Source organism: Ursus arctos, unplaced genomic scaffold (assembly GCF_023065955.2).
Source record: "Ursus arctos isolate Adak ecotype North America unplaced genomic scaffold, UrsArc2.0 scaffold_13, whole genome shotgun sequence".
Taxonomy (NCBI): Eukaryota; Metazoa; Chordata; class Mammalia; order Carnivora; family Ursidae; genus Ursus; species Ursus arctos.
In genome coordinates this window covers 32,952,492-32,979,020 of record NW_026622797.1, presented here as the reverse complement: position 1 = coordinate 32,979,020, position 26,529 = coordinate 32,952,492, and the positions used below count along the sequence as shown (strand labels likewise).

General features: G+C 38.6%; 1 protein-coding gene and 1 long non-coding RNA gene across 4 annotated transcripts in view; both read right to left on the bottom strand.

The window, feature by feature from the left end:
• Positions 1-6,818: 6,818 nt before the first annotated feature.
• Positions 6,819-12,977, bottom strand: LOC130543539 (uncharacterized). The gene is made up of 2 exons (XR_008958950.1): positions 10,412-12,977; positions 6,819-10,099 (listed from the first exon to the last, which is right to left on the bottom strand). It is a non-coding gene; the product is annotated as an uncharacterized LOC130543539 (long non-coding RNA).
• A 2,868-nt stretch (positions 12,978-15,845) lies between these two features.
• ARHGAP18 (Rho GTPase activating protein 18) overlaps positions 15,846-26,529 on the bottom strand; it is a 195,041-nt gene continuing 184,357 nt past the window's right edge. For all 3 annotated transcript variants that reach the window (XM_057311054.1, XM_026504784.4, XM_057311055.1), the window contains exons 14-15: positions 23,893-23,954; positions 15,846-22,667 (exon numbers count right to left, since the gene is read on the bottom strand). In XM_057311054.1, the coding sequence (XP_057167037.1) occupies positions 22,576-22,667; positions 23,893-23,954 (154 nt within the window). In that variant the 3' untranslated portion in view covers positions 15,846-22,575. The remainder of the gene's footprint in view (positions 22,668-23,892; positions 23,955-26,529) is intronic.

Genomic DNA, 26,529 nt, shown 5'->3' with positions numbered 1-26,529 from the left:
AAACTTCAAACTGGTTATTCCCCTACTTGAGCCCCTCTGAATAATCCCATTCCAACTCATATTTCCATGGATGGGGACAGGTTCCTCCTCCAATTAACCGTCTATCTCCGTATACCCAAGATTTCATTTCTACAAGTCCCATTCAACAGGGGTGTTCAGTTAGCTAATTTAATCCCCTCCCCTTCCAGAGAGACGTACTGGGAAGCAGCCACTCTGTCGTCCTCCCAGCAGAAGCCACTTCTACCAGAATGGAGAACAGAAAGCCGTGTGAACTGGGGCAGCAACTCACAAAAATGACAGCCCCTGAGGAAAGGGGCACTTGTTCCTGTAGGTGTTTCTTCTTCCTGTCTTCTCAAAAATCTGCTGTCCATAGAACAGCTTGCCGGTTCTCTGGTCCAAGTGACAACATCTGTATCCCTTAAATAGTAACTTCCCATTTCCCCTTCTCCCCAGTCCCTGGCAACCACCATTCTGCTTTGTCTCCATACATTTGACTAGTCTAGGGCTCTTGACTATTTTAGATGCCACCTCATACAGGTGGAGTCAGTGAGTGCTCATATTTCTGTGGCTGTCTTATTTCCTTACCTCAGTGTCTTCAGGCTCATCCATGTTGTACCATGTGTCAGAATCTCCTTTGTTTTTAAGGCCGAGTAATATTCCATTTCATAAACGTACCATATTTTGTTCATCCACTCATCTGTCCATGCACACGTGGGCTGCTTCCACCTTCTGGCTATTGCGAATACTGCCACTGTGAACATGGGAGTGCAAATCTCTCTTCACGACTCTGTTTTTCATTCTTTGGGTATATACCTCCAAGTGGCGTTGGTGGTTCATAGTGTTTGTATTATTCTTTGGCAAAACTATGATTATGATGAAATCTCAATCTTCCTTCACTTCCTAACTTAACTCTGCACTCATGCAGCTATTCATGACTGCAGGAAAATAACCCCATCAACTTCTCTCAATTCATTATGAATAACTGTCATGGTTTGCCCAGGACTATCCAATTTTAGTGCTGAAAGCTCACATCCCAGAAATCCCCTGAGACCTGGGCAAACTGGAACACTGGGTTATCCAACCAGAAAGGGGCTCTTTTCATACCTTGTGATCACACAGTACTTCTCTCATCCATTTACTCTCCTGTTCCGCTGAATGACTATTTCATACCTATACACTCACACTGCCTAAACCTCTAACACTTCCTCTCTCTGTTCGCTTTCAATTGATGATCTGGATTCCCACTGCTTCACTAAGAAAAGAACTTCCCAGATTCCTACCACCACCACCAACCTACTGTCCAGCAACTGCACTCAATCCATTGCCTTCCCGCCTAGTACCACCAAGGAACACTCGTTCCTCCATCCAGGTACATATCCATGTGCCTCTCCACAGCCAGCCCCTCATTCTATGAACTACATCCCATTCCTTCTCATCTAGCCATTTTGCAAACCATATCCCATTCCTTCCGTTAGAAGATAAACTAAGGCATATTAAAAATTTTAGGAGTTTTTGAGCAAACATCGATTCCAGGTGAACAGTGTCACACTGGAAATGGAGCAGCACTCCCGAGCAGAGCTGGGGGTAAGGACTTTATAAAGAACACAAGCAAAGCAAGGAAATTATTTGATTGGCTCAAGCTAAAGCTACTGCATTATTTGGGAAAGCCTAGTTAGCTGCCTGTGTGTGGTTGTTCTTCTTCACCCTCAGGCATTTACAGACACTGACTCTGGCTTAGGTTTTGGCTTGCTTACATAGGCTACCAAAGTAGTAGACTCGCCTTGGGCTTATGGTCTCCTCGTCTGATTACTTTAATACTTCTCAATTCACTGCTGGAGAATATGTCTCCAACAATTCTCCCCCTACTTGCAATATCAATTTCTCCTTTATTGGGTCATTTCCTTTCTGTTATTTCTCCCATGTTCAAAACCCAAAAGAAAAAAACACTTTCCTTTGGCCCCACTTCTCTTGCCAGCTATCACCCCATGTCTCTTATCTTCTTTAAAAACAAAACTCTCTGACAGTATTTTCACATATCTCCTCCAATTCTTCTCCTCTTCATCTCTCTTAGGCCCCCTTCAACCCAGCTTTTCTCCCTGCCATTCTATTAAATCCCCTCTTGTCAAGATCACCAATAATCTCCATGTTGATAAGTTCAATGATCAATTGTCAGTCCTGTTAACATTTGATAGGTTACGTCTGATAGGGTAACATAGTTGTTACACTTTTTCATATGGCTTTAGGGTGCCTCTCCCTGGATTTCCTTCCTATCTGTTTCATTTTTCCTTGACTTCTTAAAAGCTGGAGTGCTCTGGGTCTATTTTTGGCTCTTTTCTCTTTTCAATCCATACTCATTCTTTTGGTGATCACACTCAGTCTCCTGGCTATAAAGATGCTGATGACTCAAATTTACGCTTTCAACCCAGACCTCTCTCCTGAATTTCAGATTCACATGTCTTAACTGACTAACATCTCCAGTTGGAAGATAACAGAAGTCTCAAATATAACATATTCCAAACTCAAACGTATGACTTCTACCACTCTATTCTCCTACCTTCTCTCCCTGAAGGCTTCCTTGTGTTAAATGATGGCAAACATATCCTCCCCAGATTCCCAAACCAAAATCTTTGGAACCATTCTTAAACCTTTTATTTCTCTCACACTTCGTATTCAGCCCATCAGAAAATCCTATTTGTTCTACCTTCAAAATATACCCACAGTTGCATTTTGCTTGTGAATTTCTGCCATTCTGTATGTGGCAGCTGTAACACTTGCCTGGCACTTCCTCCTGTCAGTTTCTCTCCTTCAGCTTCATTATTTTCAAAATAATAGAAAAAGGAAGAAAGCTAACGAATAAAAGGGCATGGTGTGGGTGTGAAATTCTAGTTGCTTCTTAGAATGTCTTTGTTTTCAAAGAAGTTATGCTTAGAAACACAAACACTTAACAGAAAGGAAAATTAGAAGCAAAGTAAGACTACAGATCTTATACAGTGATTTAATACTGTGTTCTGTACAGGGTCTATCACACTCAGTGTTTAATGAATGTTCATTGACACAAATAATACTATCTTATATTTATATAGTGCCTTTATCATGTGCAGTGCTGTTATATGCATCTCATAAACCTATTCACTCTTTACAACAACCCTATCTTTCAGTCAACCCTGAAGTCCTTGTGGGCAGAGACCACTTTGTACCCCCAAAGGCTAGCACAGGGCCTGGAGCACAGTGATTGTCCAGGAAATGTCTGTGGAGGGGGCGGGACTCATTGACATACACTTATCCTCATTTTACAGATGAAAAAAATAAGATCCAATGACTTGCTCAATATCATTGAACTAATGATCAATAGTAAGCTGTCTTCTGATTCCTAAATCAGTGTTCTCCCAAGTATTAGATTTAAAGCTTCCTAAAATTTTGGTTTCCTGTTCCTTATAACAGAATAAACTTTTAATAGAAATTTAAATTGTCTACTATTATGTTCTTCCACTACCTTCCAGTTTAACCTAAATAAATATCAGTTTTCTATTATTTTTGTCATAGATGAACCTAGAAAACAATAAAACAGGTATAGGCTCCTTGGTGACTGTAAGTGTCATAAAGTGCCCATTTAATGCTTTCAGGAATATCCTACTTTATTTAGGTTCGGCATATTGACTATACTAAAGCAATGGTATTCTCTGAAACCATATATACCCTGTATATAACTCTATATATTTGGGGAGTGGGAGTTAGAACAGGAATCAGATAACTATCTTAACTCTCTCTTACCTTCCAAATGCCCACCCCCCATCCACTAGCTCACTTCTACCAAATTGTTCTCTTTAATGATTATTCCTGAGTCGCACCATCACCAAACTCTGACTTCTTGTTTCTTTCACATGGAAGCATCTAACTAAATATACCCAGAGGCTGTCACGTGGAGTATGTTATTTACATATGTATCTTATTGATAAGCTTCATTTCCATATCCCCACTTCCTTTTGATGCTTTCCACATACTGGGTTCCCAGCCACCAGGCCTAGCTTTATCTGTCCTGTCCCTTTTGCTCCCCAAAACCTCCCCTTTCTTTCAATACTCTAAGGCAGCCTCACTCTTCATCCTCATAAAGCCAAACTTCATCAACGGCAACAAATACTCAAATTAAAAACCTACCTCTGTGCCAACTTGTTTATAACAATGGTATCACCCACTTCCAGTACTATTATTTCTCCTCATAGTACTCATACAATTTACCCAAGAATTCCTAAAATACTGCTTTTTAATTCATAGTCACGTGGTACAGATTTTAGGAACCATAAGAGAGAAGAGCGACAGCAAATTTCAGACGAAATGGGGTAACGGGCACGATCAGCGAGCCCCACTTTCGTGAGCCAGGGCGCACAACTAGTCTTCCGTAGCCATTACATGGTGCTTTCTGATTGTGACCAATCTCGAGGCAGCTTTGGAACAATCAAGGAACAGTTATGCCCTATAGGTCAAGTAATCTTTGCAAGAGAGAAGCACACCAGAACTAAGAAAGTGTGATTTCTTAGAAGAAATTTATAATACCTTGATTTTCTTTAGATTTTATACAACCTTAGACCGCTTTTTAATAGCTAGTGGACCATTTCTAATAAGCCCAGAAAGTGTCCTTGACCTTCTTTTTTACCCTGAACTGATATTTCCTAAAAAACTTAATAATTTAAAGATTCTCATGCATCTTCATAAAGTAGGAAAAAAACTGGTTGTTCTAAGTTAGTGTCAAGTCCAAAATTTGCGAGTGACCATGGATAAATTACTTTGCCTCTTTGAGCCTAAGTTCCCTTATCTATAAATGAGAATAACATTGTCTGCTTCCTAAGACTATTGTGAGGAATAAATGAGATCGTATATGAAAGGATTTCAAAAACTATGAAGTGGCAAACACCTGGTAAGTGCTATCATCCAATTCCAGCACAAGAGCAGAGTAGAACCTGTCAGATGAGGGAGGAGACCATAACACATTTGCTTGGGAGCCCCATTTCCCAAACAGCAAAATTATTCCTGTTTCTAGTCACCATACTGATTTTTCTTCTTGCTTTTCTTTCTTTTTTTCTTTCTTCCTCCCTTCCTCCCTTCCTCCCTTCCTTCCTTCCTTCCTTTTTTTAAGTAAGCTCTACACCCAATGAGTTCAAGACAGGATCGAAAGCCACATGCTCTACTGACTGACCCAGCCAGGTGCCCCTGATTTTTCACTTCTTAAGGAAGACATATCTTCAACGATAATGTGTGGAGATTTACAACGCTCTGGAAAATGGTACTACTGCTATGAGTATAAGAAAAATAAACACAAATACTGATACTTAAGTGGACTCATTATATTGCATTTTGTTAGAGTTAACTAGAAAAAAAAATCCCAGAAGATTTCATATAAAAATGTGGGTTTTTTACAGAAAATTAATATCTTCCTCTACGTAAAAATAGATAACTAATTTTTTTTTTTCAAGATTTATTTATTTAATTTTAGAGGGGAGAGGGTCAAAGAGAGAGGGAGAGAATCTGAAGCAGACTCCACTGAGTGCAGAGCCCCATGGGGGGGCTCGATCTCATGACCTTGAGATCACAACCTGAGCAAAAAACAGGTGTCAGTTGTTTAACCAACTGTGCCACCAAGGAGCCCCTACACAACTAATTTTCTAAGGTAAACTATATTATTTTTTCCTACAAATGTTGCAATCATTTCTAATTTAGAGTTCTCAATCACCCCTCATTTCTTGTACTCTAATCTGCATGGGGTGGCCTCTGCATATCCCCTTAGCCTGCTTCCATCCCCTATGCCTCATTTGCTCGATCATTTAAATGCCATGTACGTGCTGTCAACTCCAGTCCAGATCTCTCTTGATGGACAGACTTTTTATCCACCTGCCACGCATCACTGCCACTGGATGTCTAACTGGACTCAAACTTAGCATGCCCCTGATCTTTGCCCTCAGTCCTACTTACTCAGTTTTCCCCATCCTTGCTAAAGACTACTCTATTCCCTCTTTGATTACACAAAATATATTGGAGTTGCACTTCCATATGCATTCCCACAGGAAATCTGGTTGACCCCACCCTTTAAAGCATGTCCAGAATCTTACCACTGCTCACTGATCCCACAGGGACCATTTTGATTTGAACCAACAATATCTCTTCCTTAGGTTGTTACAACAGCCCTCTCACTTGTGTCTACTTTCATCCGTATTATCCCCATCCCCTCCCCAACTCTGGATTTATTTTCAAAACAGCAACAGAGAGATTCTTCCAAAAACCTGCTCTAGTGCATTTTTTTTTAAAGTAGTCTCCACATCTAGTGTGGAGCTTAATGCAGGGCTTGAACTCACAACTCCGAGATCAAGACCTGAGCTGAGATCCTGAACTGAAATCAAGAGTCAGTCACCCAACCAACTGAACCACCCAGGCGCCCCTTTAGTGCATCTTACGGCTCTGTTCAAAACCCTTCAAGACTAACCCACTTTATCCAAAGAAATACCTTATATGATTGGCTCCACTATTATCTCTCTGACCTCATTATCCTACTACTTACTCCACTCTGGCCCACTTTGCCTCAGCCACACTGGCTTCTTACCATTCCACAAACATGGCAGGTATATTCCTTTTCATGGTCCTTGTACTGGTTTGTCTGTCTGCCTGGAGAATGCCCTTTCATATGTCCATATGTCTAACTCCTTCAAATTACTCATTTTTTCACTGAGTCTCACACTGACCACCTTATGTAAAATTACAATTCTCCTCCTGTTCCTATTTTTCCTTTCTCTAAATACATAGCACTTATAATTCCAACATGATAGTTATTGTTTCTTTTCTGTCTCCCTCTATTAGAATATAAAGACCATTAAGGGCAATATCCTAAGTAGAGTGCTCGGTACTCAACAGATATTTGTTGAATGAATGACTTCTGTTTCTCAGTTATGAAGACTCTTGAAAGTTGAATGTGCGGTGTGTTAGTTTCCTACTGCTACTCTAACAAATTACCCTAAACTTAGTAGCACAAGACAACACAAATTTATTCTCTTAGTCAAAAATCTAAAATCAAGTTGCCAGCATGGCTCTGTTCCTTCTGGAAGGCTCAGGGAGAAGCAGTTTTGTTGTCTTTTTTTCTGGCTTCTAGAGGTTGCCTATATTCTTTGGCTTTTAGCCCCTTCCTTGTAACTCCAACCTCTCGCTTCTGTTGTCACATCTTCTACCACTTGCTTCCATCTCCTGCCTCCTCTTATAAAGACTCTTGTGATACATCAGGCCAACCCAGATAATCCAGGATAATCTCCCCATCTGAAGATCCTTAATTCAGTCACTTCAGCAAAGTCTTTTTTTTTTTTTTATTTGCTATATGAAGTAATATTCACAAGTCCTAAGGACTGGGATGTGGACATCTTTGAGAGGCAATACTTCAGCTTACCACATGTGGAAAATGGTTTTCTGGGTTGGTATGTGAAGCATGGCATAACCAGACAACAGCTGAAGAGATGTGATAGAACTACTATATTTGCCAGTGTGTCAGGCACAATAAGGAATAGCCAAGCAGGAGCTCGGGCTCTTTTTCAGATAACTTGAAAGCCAGAAAATACAATTTCTACTTGAATAGGCATATACCAGAGATGGGAAAGAAAACAAGCAGAAGAGGGTTAGAGAAGTTTTGAGTAAAGAGGTAAATACATGAGGCTGAGAACTTGGTCAGTGGTGAGACATGGAACTCTCCTAAGCCACGTTAAGGATTCTGGACCTGGTTCCGAGGGAAATTAGAAACCACTCAGGGGACCTACACAGGGAAGTGGCCTGATCAGATTTACATTTTAAAGCATACCATTCTTGTAATAATGTGGAAAAAGAAAGTGAAAGCATGAGGACATGTGAAAAGACCAGTTGGGAGAATTTGCAATAATCTAGGTGACGGTGGCTTGCTATTATACTGAGCTGTAGTTTCTTCTCTGAAAATGAAGATCATATTACAATCAACCTCACCTGCCTATTGCAATGATCCACTGAGAAAACACATAAAGCAGTGAGTCGGACATATAAACTGTGCTGGCTCCTGGCTTGTAACACTGAATCAGACTTTAGCCATCCATTCCTATCACAAATTGTGAAGATACTGCTAAAAGGAAAAAAGGTATTGATTATATCTAATGCAAGGTATTTAAAAAACAAAATATTGATGTAAGCACGACGGGATAGTAGCTAGCCTCTGCACTCTTATTAGGTCCAGAAGACATGTCTGTTAAATACCTCTTCTTAAAGGAGATAAGAGATGATTATGAACTCAGAGAGGATGAATGCCAGATCCCGGATTTCAGTAACAGTGAAACAAGGAGAAACAAAATTGCCACTGGGACTCTTGGCTGCCAAAGACCAAATATTACGAAAATGAACAATGTAGAGGGTTCTCAAAAGTGTTTTTCTTCATGTCCCCGAGCAATGAGTTATAACAGTACTGTGTGCAGAAACATTGACGTGGACAGGACATGTGGCTTCAGGTCCTATCTCTGTCACTTACTAGGTTTGCCAATGGGAAAGTCATGTGAACTCTGAGTCTCAGCTACCCTTTCCGAAAATTGAGATAATTCTAGCAATACCTCACCATCGTTCTTCATCAGAATTTAAGGAGAAAATGCTTACAGAGTGCTAACACGGTGGATGAACCAGAGGAAGTACCCAAATGGTTACTGTTATTATTAATGTTATTCACTGTTGTCCCTTTTTTCTTATACGTTTATCAGTTTGATACCTGAAAGGTAAGGGAGGCAGAAGAGAGGCCAGCAAGGAAGCAGCACAGGGAATGTTAAGGTCAATACCAACTCATCTTTATCAAAGACAGAACATACTTGCCTGTGACTCAGGCAAGGATGGAGGAATTGTGCTGCAGTCAACGAATGTTAGCAAAGAGCAGACGAGGAGCAGGCAGGGAAAGATGAAGGCAGGAGCCAAGGGGAGAATGACAGTATTGATGCGCTGAGAGCAGCTCATCTCCTAGAGTGTCTGGCTCACTGTCACCAGGAATCTGACAGCACACGAGGAAGACGATAAAAGGGAACACTGGCCATACTCTCGGGGTTGCAGCTGCCCTCTCTCTGAAAACATAGGCACATTCACCCTCCTTAAATGAAACGTGGGAAGAAGCTGTTTGCAGCCTTCTCCAGAGGCCATTGTTGGAGCATGAAAAAGAACCACTTAAAAATAACAAGACCGCCATTGTCAACAAATGAAATTCTGCAGACCATCTCATTAGATATTATCAAGACCCAGAGAGCCCATGTTTTGGAGCTTTCCAACAGATTTGGACTGCCACAGCTTTTAAGTTGCACGTGATTAGAAGAAAATTTAAAAGATAATCTAATTCTCCAAAAGCCAAGGGTTAAGTGTAAGTCAAGGAGAAGAAAAAGAAAGATGTCTACATGACCAAACCTCATCAGAAAGGAAGGGAACTGAGGAATCACTTAAGCTGACATTCTTTATTTTTGATGCCCCATAAACTCGGGCTGAGCCGAGTGCATTTAATCCTATGGAAAAGAAATACTTTGGTTTCATCTCAGCAAAGTACATTAGAGCAGGCACTTGGAATGGCTGTCATAAGATGAATTTAGCACCTTTCAGAACTAAGAAGGATTAGATGTCTTTGGCAGACTAGATATGATTGATTACATGTCCCCCTCATACAAAAAAGATTTTAGCTCCCCATTGCCTACCCTGATTTTGAAAAACCTTCTCTTTCTCCCCTCAGTCCCCACGATGGGATAAGGAAACCCTAAGCGTCCCAAACACAATCCCAGTTAGGTACGGGGACTGATAAGAGGATGCTTGGTCTAAATTCTAAATTCCCAGGAAAAAACCGTCCATCTCAAATCAAGTGTCCACTCTTGGTCCAATTAGACTGGCAAGTTTCACACCACAAACATGCCTCAAGGAAGGGAAACTGGAGACTCAGTAGGGATCCTAAAGTGTGCCCAGCTTACCTGTTCCCTCTCTTACTTTCCTGTTCCTACACGTGGCCACATCACACCATTTGCTATTCCTTCCGCTTCCTTTCTCTGGGCTTCCTCACGATTTCCTCAGGGGGGAATGCCCTTTTTCCAAGATTTACCTGTTGGAAAAAGAAATCAGACACAGCTCTCAAGAACTCGATTTGGGAATTGTTCAGAATACATGCTCAGACTCATAGATCTTAAATTATATTTTACTATGGTAAACAAAAAGGACATGGATCTTAGTCAGGGTTACAAGATGACATCCCCAACAGCTGGGGATGTTCAGAGTGGGGCTTCTCTGGTATACGCTGGTTCCTTACCAGGAAACATATGTAGATATTGGCATATGTGCCATGGAAGCCTGGTACTTGGATAGTTTGAGTCTCTTTAAATCCCAGCCAGGCATTTTGTAATCATAACATTATTACCTTCAAAAAATCTCCAGTGCTATATTGTTGAATTAGTCCCAGTTGACATAGCAACTCATAGAGTCACAGAATGATAGCTGGCTGTGAACAATCTCTCATCTGCAGAGCTACAAGCCCTTGGAGGTACCGAGCATGACAGTCTTGGCCTGCCATGCACCAGCTCATGAGGGCATCTCTTCTTTCTCCTCTGAAGTGACGTAATACTTGAGCACTTTGGTTTTACCTCCTGGATTGGTTTGTAAACATTATGGCCTATTGTGAGTGGTATGTGCTTTGTTGTCAGCTTGAATCCTGATGCAGCCGTTTCACTGACCTTGTTGGAGAAGGTTCCTCACTGATAAAACAGGGTATAAAAATATCGCCCTCTTAGATGTAGTGTGAAAGTTAAACAGCGATGTATATAAAAGACATGATACATGGCCTGGTACAAAGTACCCAATAAATGCTAATAACATCGTTACTATTTCTGTATCTTACTGGTATTTGAGTACATTGCCTATACCTAAGGACAAAAACAATAAATGAATTAAATAGAAAAATGGCTACTTGAGGACAATGCCTCCCATCACCTGACCTAGAATCCTGCCTAATGCCTAATGCGGTGACATGGACATCTTCCCTGATGACAACTTCAAACAGGACAAAGATACCAGCTTCTTTAAGCTAATTATGCCTCTGTTATGGTTAAACCTGCCTGTTTTCTTTGAATCCTTTTCAGAATCCTACCTACATTATACGTGTGTAAGCTCGAGGTGTTTATGAGACCCAAACATTCACTGATCACCTACAATTTGCCAATTACTGCATTAAACACTGCAGACACCAGATGAGCAAAAGCAGCCCCTGCACTAATGTGCTGACAATCTCATTCCTGGATGCGTTACCCACTTTAACACTTGGCGTAGCGCTCACCTCACATTCGCCAGTCCACGATTCATACAGCTTCATATTCTCGAGCTGGAGAATCATGGTATTTCCATGGAGGATGCTGTCACTACAAACTCTAGTGTAGACTTGCTCTGGTTACATTAAAACAACATCATCACCACTGCCATCATCATAGCTAATATTCACTAGATAACGTGTACAATTTACAAAGTGCATTCACATAAATGCTCACATTTGCTGTACTCAGACTTCACATAGGGGTTGGTTTGCCATAGCTCTATGGAGTATAGTCTCCGCTGGGTTTTTTTGTATTTGATAAGCCTACCATTTGCTCAGTTTGCTTTTTGGCTACAACAGGTCCCTGGGTCTTTTTGTCTTCATGGAACAATCTACATAGTGTCTGCCAAGTTTCTACTTTAGGTTCAGACCCGGAGTAATACACTGTATATTTTAAATGTGAATGAATGTTTCTCCTAAATCTTTGTCTTTGTACTTGCCATCGTTGGAGGTCATCTGCTACCTTTGCACCCATTCAGAGATTTGCAAGTTCTTCTTACAGTTTGAGGTTGGATGCCAAATGATCCTCATTCCAGAATAAGCGTATGTTGTCCTGAGGCCGAAAGGTTTTTTGGTGTTTTTTGTTTGTTGGTTTACTATTTTTTATTTACCAACCATATATCTCTGGAATCCTAGTCACTGTATTTCTCTACCTAGAGAAGTTCATTTTCCTTACTCTTTATTATTACCTCCATACATTCCCTAACCAAGTGACTGACAGTTCCATTAAAATTGCACTCAGATATACCTTGTACATAAACACGTTGGTATAAAAGTTTGCGAAACCACTTTTACATCTCAAATATATATATATACACCAGTTTCCAAATACTCAAATGCCTCTTAACCCTCGTTTAGCATCATTTTCAGGTGATACATACCAGTCCAGTGCAAAACCAGGTCTGCAGCGAAATACCATGTTCATTCTGCTGGGCCAGTGCCCATGCCACACCAGTGATTACAATCTGAGCATCACTCCTGTGCCCACAAGTTTATTTGTATATATTTTTGATATAGGATGCCCCAGTTTTATATTGTGTAACTTTGTAGAAAACGACAGATAGTCAGGAAACCTCGAGTTGAATGAAAAATGGCTGAAAGGGAGTTCCTCTTCTCTAGTAATTCTTACACTCAAATCAACAAGTTAAAGGAGATGGTGAGAATCAACACCATTTTAAACACTATCTTCCCAAGGATAGATAGTCTACATTTCTAAGGAAGCATTCCTTATTAAATAATGGCCTCCCAGTTCAAAAGAACTCAACAACACCTAGAAAAAATAATGTGAAAAAAGGAAGTTTTATGTTTTAAAAAAATCAAATTATTTAAAGCCAAACTAAGGAAAACAACATGACAATGAGGATGCCGATGCCAAATGACATTTGTATTACTTCCTATGGGTCAGGCGCCCTTCTAGAACATTTATATAATATTTACTATACCTTTATTCTCACTTAATACAAAAATATGATAAATCTAAGTATCCTAAGTAAATAGGTTAAATATCAAATATGCACATAAATATTTCTGTAATAGAGAAACAGAGACTAAAGAGCTACCTTTCCTGATTTTGCTAATTCACAACATATGAAACATAATTAGCATCATAATTACCCACAAAGTGCAAATTAAGGCAGTGAAATATAATTTCTTCAACCACGAAATTAATGAATGTTAAAGAAAATAGTGATAGTGAGAAGACATTGAGATTATCACTTGACTGCCAATGATAGAAGTATAAATAAGTATAACTTTCCTAAAATGCTATTTGACAACATATGCAATAAGAACCTCAAATATTTTTATACTCTTTGACTCAGTTATCATTTTCTGCCATACTTCTAAGAAACCAACAAAATAACTTACTATAACAACTGTGTTAACAAATCTGTATATGAGTCAAATTGTTCCAAATTATTTGCTTTCAACAGTTATGAAGAAGGACCAATTAGCTAGTACATCACAAATAATTTTAGTAATAGATCACAGTGATTTTTGGCATGTAATGAACTTTAAAGGAGTTTAAAAAACTGTATCACTGCTATAATTAAGTTTTAAACTTCCGATTTACATGTGTATGGTAACAACTTTCTCAATGCCTACATATTTATATATGTCATATATATATATATATATATATATATATATATACATAAATAAAGTTGAAAAAGAGAAGAATGGAGGTTAAATAATTAGGAATAAGTTATATCTATCCATTGACAGTTGAGAAAAAACTAAAAACCCTATCTCGCTAAGTAACCCCATTTTTAATAAAATGGAAATTTTTTATTTATTAACTTTATCAAGATTTGCAATATATTTTTGTTGTTTTATCAACTATTACTTCAATATATATTTATTGTGCTGCAGAGAAATGTAATTAATCTGTGCCACTGAATATATTACATTAGGATACATTTCTAAGGAGGAAGTAAAATGGAAATAGGAAAAAAAATGATGTGAAATTTCTTGCTGTAAATGAAGAGCTTTCATGTATTTTTTTTAAAAACAGACAACAGTATCAAATCACTATGGCATTAAATTTCACCTGAAACATGTTGAAGTATTAGAATTCCTTTGTAGTTTATTTAAGCTTGTGATAAAAATTTTAGATTTCTATGTAAAAATATGCAGTACTTTGTAAAAATCATTTTAGAGGGTAAAAAACTCGAACAGAATTATATAGCACTTCAACATATTCTGTTCATCTCTCAAAAATTAAGATTTGGAAATGAACACGTGTCTTCATCTTGTTTCATAGAGCATCATATTTTCCAATTTATCTAACATGTATTTCCCAGGTTTTGCTATATAGATTATAGAGGGCAGAACAATAGCTCTTATCACATGCAGCAATGCAGAAGAGCAGTGGGAGACAGAATGATCTCTCCCAACCAAGGGTATTTTCAAAGAGCTGCTAACATGGGACAAACTTAATATATCAAATCATCAACCTCTTAGACATCTGCTTCCAAACAAGCTTATTTTATAATCATCTGCTTTACAGAATCAGACTATAGATACAGAGAACAAACCCGCTGGGTTGGGGGGAGAGCAGGGAGGGGTGGAAGAGGGACACAATGGGGGAAGGGGAGTGCAAGACACTGGCTTCCAGTGTTGAAATGAATAACTCATGGGAATGAAAAGTACAGCATAGAAAATATAGTTGATGATATTATAACAACATTCTATGGTGACAAATGTTAGCTACAGCTATGGTAAGCATAGCATAAGGTACAGAGATGCGGAATCTCTACGTTGTACACCTAAAACAAATGTAACATTATGTATCAACTATACCAAAAAAATGAAATAAAGTTAAAAAAAATCCTTTGCTTTCAAGTTAGGAAAGAGTCTTAAATTTAAAAATCACAAAAACAAAATTAATGATGTCTCTTAAGGACAAACAACATTCCTAGGGATTATTTTACCTTTATCATGGTCAGTTTTCTTCAAGTTACTCAATTATTTTGAGGATTATTTTAGATAACGGGAGCCAAGATGTTCTTGAATTAACTGAAGAAAGAAATACAGGTAATATCAGGTATTAGGAATTATGTGTAAAAACTATTTTATGATCAAGGTTCCCCCCCTTTGCAAAATGTCAAAGGAAAAAAAACCCCACAATAAACCTTATTGTTTTTGCCCCTTGCCAACAATCCCAACTAAATCCATAGCTTCTAGTTCCTATGTACATCTTGGACAATCACGATAGGCTTCTGTTCCCATCACTCCAAAACCACTTGCTCTCTAGGTCAGCCAGCCCTGAATGTGTAAACTTCAGCTTCAATAGTTTCTACTCAGCCTTCATCTGCTTCACTTTCCTCAGTTATTTGACACAGTTGACCATTTCTTACTTGCTAAATCTGTTTTCCCTGATATCTGCGATTTTTACTCTTCTGGACTGAACTGCTCCTTCTAAGGCATCTCTTCTTTTTTGCATCCCTGAGGTGGTGGGGTACTTCAAAGTTGTTCTTAGCCCTCTCTGGGCTCCACATGTTCAGGGGATGATTCCTTTTTTTTTTTTTTTTAAAGATTTTATTTATTCATTCGACAGAGATAGAGACAGCCAGCGAGAGAGGGAACACAAGCAGGGGGAGTGGGAGAGGAAGAAGCAGGCTCACAGCAGAAGAGCCTGATGTGGGGCTCGATCCCATAACGCCGGGATCACGCCCTGAGCCGAAGGCAGACGCTTAACCGCTGTGCCACCCAGGCGCCCCACAGGGGATGATTCCTTTTGCTCCCATGGCTTTAACCATCACCTCTAAGCAAATATGTTTTAAATATACATCTTTCAGAGAAACCTTTCTTAAAAGAGATTGCATTTCTGTTTAAGTTTTTCATACATCTCAAGTTCAACATATTCTCATTGTCTCTCCCTACCAAATTCATAATACCCCCTTTTCTCCTACCCCAATCCCTTTGTTACAAACCAGTACTTCCCATTCCTGGGTACAATGCAAAACACTTTCATCTTCTCCCAGGAGTCTTTTTTTTTTTTTTAAGATGTTATTTATTTGAGAGAGAAAGAGAGAGACAAAGAGAGAGAGACCATGTGAGCACAAGCAGGAGAAGGGGCTGAAAAAGAGGGAAAAGCAGACCCCCTGCTGAGCAGGGAGCCTGACACAGAGCTCAACCCCAGGACCCTGAAATCAGGACCTGAGCTGAAGTCAGACACTTAACTGAGCAGTCCTCCCAGGAATCTTTAACACCGACCTCTCTGTCATCTCCATCCCATAGACTCATCAAGTCTTTTTGACCTCAATTCTGGAACATCAATATAACCCACTCTCACTCATTTTTATTCTGAGTCTCATTGTTTCTGGCCTGGTCTAGTTTGTGGCATCCTAACTGGGCTTCCAGCTGAAATGCCACAGCCTGCTTTAACAATTTCCCAATCAACAGCATCTTTTCTCAATACTCCCACTAAATTTTAATCTATCATTAGCTGCACCCATTTCCGCCTCCCTCCAATCAGAGTCCATTTGCTGAGAATACATTCCCTATCACTAGCCCATATTGATGGTATCCACAAATCTAAATCTAGTGTTCTGTGGGAATGCATCAGATGATTGATTTTTACATCTCCAAAATATAAACCAGTGCAGCACATAGCAAATACTAAAATGTTTGGAAAGAAAGGGAGGAAATGGGGAACAAATGGAGAACCATGTTTTTTCCTGAACCTTTAAAGTATTCCTTATAACAACATTTTCTAAGGAACTCACTCTCTAAGGCATTATCTAACAATGCCTAATAATTTCTTCAGAATAAAGAACGTTAATCCCTTCCCCATTTTTAACATGAAGAAAAGCTTGAAGATGAAAGAGGCATGTCCAAGAATGTGTTTCCAGATTCTTGGACAAAAGGTGATGCATAATCTCTCAACAGTTAATTCTTCCTGTTCTCAGAATTTTCTCTTGCTTAATACAAACTGGGCGATACAAGCAACCAAAGCAAAGATGCCCTAAGAGTTCTCACATTGAAATGAGAGTTTTAAAGACACATGTAATGATGAAATCACTTCCTTTTTGTAAATACTGTCAGGTGAAAGACAGAAAAATTTAACTGATCTACTATTCAGAACTGAGCCACTCTCTGTGACTGTCCTTATGACCTTCAGTCCAGGGTTAAGTTCTTTGTTCACTTTGGCCCTGGCTGAAGGGGAATGGGATTTAAGGCAGAGAGTACATGAAAGCCGCCATTTTGTAAAAGTTATAGGAGATGCAACAAGAACTGAGCTGCTCAGGTGCAACAAGGGGTGAACATCAAACAAAGAATAAAGACAGTGGAGAGTAGACTGTTTTCTCTGAAGCTTCTCTGAGTTCCTTGGGTTGAGAAATCAAGATTTGAAATCTCAAGATAAAAAGCTCGCTTTTGACAAAGTCAGTGCATATTGGCTTTAGTTGGAAATACCATAGAAGCAGCTTTCCTGGCAACCAATCTCTTTCTCTTATTACTGTATGCAGCTATGTGTGAAAATAGCTCATGAAACCCTTCAAAGAAATCTTAAGGAGTTTAAGAAAGAGTTATATGGAGGGGGATTTTAATGTTTCATATAATACCCTTTCTATCAGAGGCAAGTTACCCCATGTAATACTTAAGGTTAGAAATGAAAAGGCTGGATGCCACGTCCAGATTCTAAGACGTGAGGCCAAGTGAAATGGAAGGAAAATTACCATTGCTATATTTATTAAATTTAAATTTGAGAAATCACAAACCCAGAAAATCCAAGACAATGGAGTGGGAGCAGCTAACACCAACTGAAGAGGCCCAGGATTCTCCTTTGAGCAAACAAGGTATCACGTAAGAAAGGAAACTGGGTAAGAGTTTGTTTTCTTCTGGGACCTGGCGTACAGGACAGAATTCTCTCTGCATCTCAGACCAGTCTGTTTTCCTCCTAGACCTCCTGGTCTGAGATGCAGAGAAATTTCTGTCCCTACCCAGTTTACTTTAAACAAAACAAGTCCTATTTAAAATTGCATTGACCTTGAAGTAGAGAAAACTTGTTATGGAATTATTTCTGTGCCCTTTACAGTATCACAGATACCCTGAGGAAGAGTTACTGCCAGTGATTTCTAGGTGGAAAGTAGACAGTAGGTGGAAAAGTAATATGGCATTAAAACCAATAATCCTGAATGAGATAGCAATAATATTGTATCTAATAATACTGATCACTATACTCCTAATGAAACTAATCAAGTTTATTGAATACTATCAGGCAGATATGCTGCTAAGCCTGCTGAGCCCTTTATATAAATTGATTCTGTAAGCTGCCAAGAAGTAAATATTCTTATTATTCTCATTATACAAAGTATAAAATGAGACCTAAGTGACTTGTCTTAGGTCCCATTAGCTAACCCAGGCAGTTGGGCTCCAGGACGCATGTTACCTCTTAACGTATTATATAATTGAATAAATTCCAAAAAGTATTTAACCCAGCATTCAAGGCCCTCAGTACACCTCCTACTTCTTCTGCTAGCTAATATCTCATTTATTTGCTCCCTTGCATCGCAGAATTTTAAGAGCTGTCCATACTCACACTTGGATTTCTCTCTCTCAACCTGGCTATAATCTTTCAGCCTCTCACTTTACCTAAACTGCTCATCAAGTCAGCAATGACCTCCACATAGTAAATCCAGGGGTCAATTCCTGGCCTTTAGCTCATGTGCGCTATAAGTAGGATCTGACTTGACAATTACTCTCTTCTCTTTGATTGCCTTTCTTCACTTGGTTTCCAGTACGTCACAATCTCTTCATTAGCTCGAAGGTCATTTCTTTTCAATGTCTTTGCCAGTTCCTTCTCCTTTTCCTAACCTCTAACAGTGGGCGTTTCCAAGGCTCACCCCTTCGTGATTTTCTCTACTATATCCACATTCAGTCCCTTGGTGATCCCAGGCAAGCTTGTGGTTAAAGGTAAAAGTTCACGTACATGCTGCTGACCCCAGCCCAGACCTCTCTCCCACCATCTGCACAAATCACTGCCTATTCGACATTGCCACTTGGATGCCCAATAGACATCTCAAATTCAACACACCCACAACTGAGCTCCTAAATCCTTACTCCCTCAGAATACCCGATTTACCTTCACCTTCCCTATTTCTGTTGTTGGAAGCTCCATACTTCCAACTGCTCAAGTAAAAAATCTTGTGACTTGTCTTGATTAAAAGTGCATTTTCTTTCTCTCATACCAGAAACCCTATAGACTCGACCTTTAAAACTATATCCAGAACCGACCTCTTCCTATCACTCCACAGCTACTGCCTTTACCAACGGTGCCCTGTTTTGCTCTCAAAAATGTCTTAAACCATGAATTACAGTTGTCCTAGTACAAGGCCATGAACTCATCCCCCATCCCTATCCCAGTGTTACTTCTCTGATCTCATCCATTAGTCGTAGCTGCTTCACTCTACGCCAGCCCTGCTTGTACCCTTGCTAACCGTTGGTTAAGTCAAGCACACTACTGTTTTGGGGTCTTTGTTCTAATTATTCCCTCTGTCTGGAATGCTTTAGACATATGGCAATTTTCTCACTTCCTTCTAGTCTTTGTTAGATGTTCAATGAGAGACTGTTTACTACTACAGTGAACCTATTCCTCCACCTTTTATCCTACTAACCTTGTTCATCTCTTTTCTGTGTCTACTGCACTTATATCCTTCCAACATATTAGGTCATTCTACTTACTAATTCATTTTTACTTATTATTTTGTTCACTGATTTATCTCAAGGGTAGAACATGTCTGGCACATATACGTAAATGTCCAGGAAATGTTTGTTGATTGAAATGAAGAAACAACTACATACACACTAAAGACAGATGTCATCATGCCTCTTTAGACATCCTTCTTTTTACTTTCCTGGTTCACTGTCTTTCCTCTTGTCCTGATCCTTCTGCTTGAGATAGACATTGTCAAAAAAACAAAACAAAACAAAACAAAAAAACCCTCGGGTTTTTGGTTCAAAAAAAAAAAAACCCCACCTCGCGTCTCTCCCTCCCCACTCACAGGTGAAGAATAAAAGCAGACTGATAAATGGAACACAGAAACTCTGAAATTATTATTATTTACAATTTTCCAAAAACAGTGATTAAAGTGAGAGATCCGTGGTATTCTTACCTAACTGCCTTGTAAATGCCTGGCACTGAGTCTCAATCACTTACCTATGAACTCAGGTTCACTTTTAAAACTTCCCACAGTTCAGATGCAAAGGAATCCCTGACCAATACTGCCACCTACTGATCAAGAGGATGAGAAATCAGTACAATGAGGGAGAAAATGAAATCCAGTTAAACAAAAATTAGGAAAAGACAATTCATGAAAACTTTCATGAAGTCAGTAAAATAAACTGCTTTTCCCAAAGAGCGCTAGCAAGGAGTTTACATTGAATTATACAGCAAAGATTGCAAATAATTACAAAACCCTCTTCAGAAAAAAAGAAACATCTCTGAAAGATTAACAGGGCAACAAGTCTTCTATAAAAACCAGCTCTTCAACTTTTCAACAGCAACTGTGTTAAGAATTAAGATGTTTGAGACTCATAACAAATATGTTTGTTGTTTTTATTGTCCCTCACAAACAAGCAAAAACTAATCTACCACAAGATTTAAAGTTCACTAAGAAAAAAAAAATTATAGAAAAAACATATGGGTTAATTCCAGGCCGTTTATATTTGAGGCTCTGCACTACTAAGTTTCTCCTCTTTAGAAGTGTAGAGAGACATCTTTCTTGATTATATAAAAGCAATATTATTCAATATCAAGGAATAAGGTTCATGAGTTCTAAGGACTCGAAATGCAGTCGCACCTTTGTATTTATTTACCAAGATCTGGAATTCTTTTCATTATCAAAAGCCTCTTGTGTTCCCCCCACCAACACACATAGCAGGGGACTAGTAAATGTGGTAAAAAGCTAGTTGATATATGCTTTAGCAAGCCATCTATCTAAATCATTATATTCACTCCTGTGCACCCCTAAAATGTATTAAGCACTTAATCGAGTTTATATCATTAATTGCTTTCATTAACTTAAGCTATTAATAAAACATTTTGGGAAATTAATATATCTTGTCAAAATCAGAAACAGAATACAACATGTTTTTGAAAAATCCTAAAGAACAAAAGTTTGCATAAGGAAAACACTACAGATGGAAACAGTTTTTTATCTTCCACATGTCTTCCCAATTTAAATATTACACAGGAGCAACAGGAACAATAAAAGAACTGGCTTTTAACAAAAACACAAATACAAGCAAAAATATAGTACATTCATAAACATATAGGATTAAAAGTAATAATTCCAAGAGAAGATAATTTAGAAAAATGCATTTAATTATAAAAATTTTTTAAATAAAAAAGCAATGGCACAAATCACCACAATGTTATTTAAGTGATCATATCCACAGGCTGCTCTTATAATTACACACTAAAAATTTATGGCTGTTCTCATTAACAGCATTTTCCCTCCTAACTGGAGTGACATCAAGAGCTTCTGAGAATGTGTATGATTTTCCCTAAAATACTACTAAAAGTTTCATAAACACAGTGTGTGCAACATTCATTTACATCACCTTTTATTTACTACACTCTAAACTCATAAAATATTGAACATTTCTCACTTCATTTCTTTTATTTACAGTTCAGAGGCTCATCTCTTGTCACAATATGGTTTGTGCATTAAACTCCCTGGGAATAGTACTTTCCACGGCATTTTAATAAATTTACTCTGATTATTTAAAGTACACAAACAAAAACTTGTTCATATGACTGTGTCATACCCAGAAAAAGAAAATGCTTCCTGCAGCCTTCTTTAGGAGTTAAAAAAAAAAAAAATCCCTCTTTCAGTAGAATAACATTCTTAACCATTACTGGATTTTACTATCATGCATATTTGTACTAATACGACAATAGGTAAAGCCAGCTAAGACTTCATAAATTTCACTTAGGAGAATAAAGCATACATGAAGTGATTTGGTTTTCACTCTCTTGTTATCCATAATCCAGTTATTCCACATGGATATATTTTATTTATTCTTAGTATATAAGTATTTAATAGTTCAGTAATAATTGGCAGTTTCTGACAGTTGTGTTGCTTAATAGTGGATACGGTTCTGTGCACATATGTCAGATGAACTGAAAACAATGCAAATCACTTCATGCGATAGAGCAGGAAAAAGTGGGATGTTATTGTTTGAACAAATGATTAAAAGGGAGGAATATTAACTTTCGATAGTGACAGGAATACTGTTGGATTCAGTCTACTTTAAGATGCATTGTCTTCACGACTTGCCAAATACCTGGTATTTGTGATCTTTTCGGTTAAAAAGCAAACCTAGTTGGGGGGGAGGCAGACATGAGGAGGAGAAAAAGGAGAGGAAGCACATATTACCATGTATATGATTTTAGGAGAAAAAAGTGAGAGGGAAGAGAGTGTGTTTTCACATAAAATAAACGGTCACATCCGGGCACTTTTCACAGAGTATAATCGCCGCCACGCTAATTAACCCTTTTTCCTCTCACTCCAGAGATATTTGTTTGCTCATTGTCTTATTAATAAACGTAATTCTGGCAGCAGCACAAATCTGTAACTTTTTAAGGCTTCAGAGTGTCACTATTCAAGAGTTGGGTACATTGGAACAATACAAGGGTCCTGCCGTTTCTTTTATTTGCACTCTTGCCCCAGCAATAGTCTCAGGAGGTCCTCGTGGTTCTCTGCAGCTTCAGCCTATGACGGCTTTGACTTTATGACCCACTCGGCGTTGGGGTTGAGCTGATACAAATCCATCATGTAAGTGTCATCATCAAGGCAGCGTTCTCCTATCAAAGAGACACCGGATCAGGTGAACACAGTGCAGGGACTGGGATGCAATTTTAAACTTATTCCTCACGGTTTAACTCTGAAATCTTAGACTTCAAAATCTCTCTCATCCTTTCCCATCTCCCATAACATTATAAGACGTGGCCAAAATATTGAGAAGGTCAATTTAGTAGGCTTTCTCTAAAGGAATGGGTTTCAAGTTAATTAAGGAAGTTGAAAATACTTTGTGTGAAGGGCTCTGCAATGGCTCATTAAAAGCTTATTCACCTTTTTAAGGGGTGGCAACAGTTTTGGGTCTACCTAAGTAAGAAACAATACTTCATTCTCAATATCCAAGGATAGAAATGCAAGTTCAAATACATATAAATATTTAAATAAATCTTTCTTATTTGAGTTAACAATTCCAAGCTTCTAACAGCGTTGCAGTGTATTTAAATTTTAAGAGTAAGCCTTCATATTTCCATGTTTAAGTTTCAGTATTTACTAACACCTTTGTGTCTCAGGAAAAAATTCCACAAAACTTAAAATCTTAAAATATTTTCAATTATTATTTTGAATTAAACACTATTTCATTTATTTGTTAACAATTTCACCTGTACCATTTTCAAGGGTCAAAATAAAGAGAAAAAGTTGACTTCAAATTTTAATAGAGATGAGTACAACCCACTGATAACTGAAAATGGGCATATAAAATATAAGGCATGGTCAAAATTAATCCAGTCGATCTATTTTTATTTCCTAAGTTACTAATGTGCTTATATTCGTATGTGTGTATATCTGTGTTTGTCGTTGTGTGTGTGTGTGTGCATTACTTAGAAGGCAATCAACAATTGCAAAAATAACTCCTGCTTTCACTAAAAATATCTAGTACTGAGCCATAATAAAAATGTAATCCTGGCCTTAAATAAGCTCAGCCACTTCCTTTATTAAGATGTGATGTAAGCATATAAAAAAGAAAGACGTTTTGAAAAAGTTCATTACCATTCTAGAAATTGCTACTATTTTAAGAGAATTTGCCCTTGCTGAGGTTTAACACAGATGGGCGTACGGAGGAGCTCAAATAGAGCCTGAAAAGTCAGACCACTGAACAAATCCACAAAATTCATCAACTATCTACAGCATGCTATATTTAACTTCTGAGTTTTGCCCTCAAAGATATAAATAACAGCCATTGGCAATGTCAAATCAGCATATGTAACACAGAGAGAAACAAAATGTGCTTACCAATATTTCCTCCAATTTCATACAAAAAAACTTCCCCTTTCTTAAGAGTCTGGGCAATCCCACTATTAGGGACAAAACAAACTGATTAGTTGTATCATCAAACAGCTTGCAACTAAATCACTTTAATGTGCTTGGGGAATTCTGGCTTGTATGGGAAATTCATAACTTAGACACACTGTAATTATCTAACATTTGTATTTTCCCATCTGTTAAGTGTGCCAAATAGGTAATAAAAATGTCACACCTGTAAATTAAAATAAACAAATGGACTCATACATCTGAAGGCAAAATAATAAATCAGCATCTAAATTTGTAAAATTAAAAAGAAAAGTAACAACATTTTAGCTGCCAATAAAATTATTAATATGATCAACTACTTTGCATAGGGGCCAGAAAGGTTCTCCTAAAACTACAAAAAGAAATATTTCCACCTTCGTTTTCACACTGCATTTATTCTGTAAGTATCTATCATGTGTTTGCCGTGCTGACAACCCTCATCGTACGCAAGATGTAAAGAATAGGACGTGGTTCACCACCCTTCCTGTGTTGGCCATTCAAATACAGGAGTTACATGCACTCAAAGTAGAAGCAAATAGTCATTATGAAGCCCTCACAAGAAGGAGACACATTTACAGAGTTATGCTCTTCAAAGAACAAACTCTTCCAGAACATTAAGTTTAAATAATAAAAACTAGTAAAATTCAGTGGTTTTTCAAAACTCTGTATACAAATTACCTGAGAAGCCTGCTAAAAATTCAGACCCAGAGCTCTAAAACTGATTTTGTACGTCTAGGTCAAGCCAAAGAATCTGTTTTTCAAATGCTCTCTGGTGGACTGTGATGCACGGAAGGGTTTGTGAACCACTCCTGTAAGGCCCCGAAGACACACTCCCTGGAACTGTAAAGGGAAAAGCAGATCTGACTTTTATTCAAACCATCATGAAAAATATGGCACAGTAGACGCTTTCCTAACCAACTGTCCAATGACTCATTGAGGTTATCCGACTCTGACTACTCTCTGTCTGGAACATGATAGACACTCGAGGCTTTACACGCCCCCACACTTAAGACCCACCTGCTGAGTTGTATCCTCACCGAGAGACAGCTCACTTTAGTCCAAACCAGTGTATGCTTGTTTTTAAAATTAAATAATTGTTTTTATTTATAATATAGTATATAATGCAATGAACTAGGAGTATAAAAAGAGCCATTATTTCTATGAAAACGAAGCTGAATATTTGGGGAGACTTGATCAGGGAAAAACAAAAGAACCTAGTTAGATATTGTTCTCAGATTGTTTCTCCAGTATCCGTGTTCTTGTTCTACTTTAAAGAAATCTCGACTGGATTTCCTGGTAAATACAAGCTTTGCATAATGCTAATCAACAAATCCATAATTAAAGAAAAGGCAACAGCCTTTATCAAGACTGGTGAGTAAATGTGAAACTTATTGCATATTCACTTTATGTCATTCATGTGTTCTTATCTTTGGTGGAGAAAGTTGGGGAGGAAAAAGATGGGGGGGTAGGGTTTCCAACTGCCCCTATGCTGGCAGAACGCAAGTGGGAGAAGAGGAGAATGTGCTGGAAAAGAACATATATATAAACACTTGCTGAGAATTTCACTTATGCGGCCCAAACAGATAGTGTTATGTGCTTCGTGGTCATTTTCCTAGTTCATTATCACAAGACTATAACGCAGGTCCTATTACGGTCTACTCTTACACATGAAAAACTTTGGATTCAAAGGGATTATAAATCTAGCTTAAAATGAAACAGGAGCAGCTGGGGCGGGGGGTGCTTAGCAATGGATGGAGACGTTTACCAGACTTCCCTCTGGGTGGAGCAGGATGGGGAGAAAGGAGGAGGTAGAGAAACGGACCCCACTCCAGGGGGCAGCAAATGCTTATTTAATAAAAGCACCCCAAGCAGAAAATCCAAAAATGCAGAGGACAGTTGTCACAAATCTGGTGCTTTCTATAACAATCATGTTATCCCCTAAATATTAAAGTCACAGTTGACTTCATAATCACCTCTTCTGCCATCTGCAAGGACAGCAACAAAAGTAGACTCAACTGAACACTTGGGTCCTTAGAGTAAATGCTCTGTAAATTAACTGTATCTAGGCTGAAAGAGCTGCTTATACATCTGAAGTCTGGCCAAATGATCTCCAGGTACGCACTCTGGGGGAAGATGGGCAGTCATCCCTGGGGAGCAGAATGGCAAGAGTTGATATCCACTAGGTCACAGCAGGGAGTAGAGAGGAAGTGGATTGATTTCATGAAGCAGAGACACCTTTAGGGAGCAAAGACACCTAACTGCTCCAGGGCTTACTCCCCTACAATTCCATCTCCTCCTTGACTCTGCACCAATGGCCCCAGATCCGTGATGGTTGCTAGATCCGGGCTTACAAGGAGGGTGTTTAAAGGGAAGCCTTTGGAGATGGAAACCATGCATTTGGAATTTAGCACCACCACCTATGAAATGTGTGACCTTGAAAAGTCTCGGTTTTCTTATCAGTAAAACAGAAGTAATATTAGTGCTTACTTCACAGTACTGTTGAGAGTGGGGTTGGTGCTGGCTTACTGAAAGCCCAGATACGACCAGGAAGGCTCTCTTCTATTTCCCCACCATCTGCTC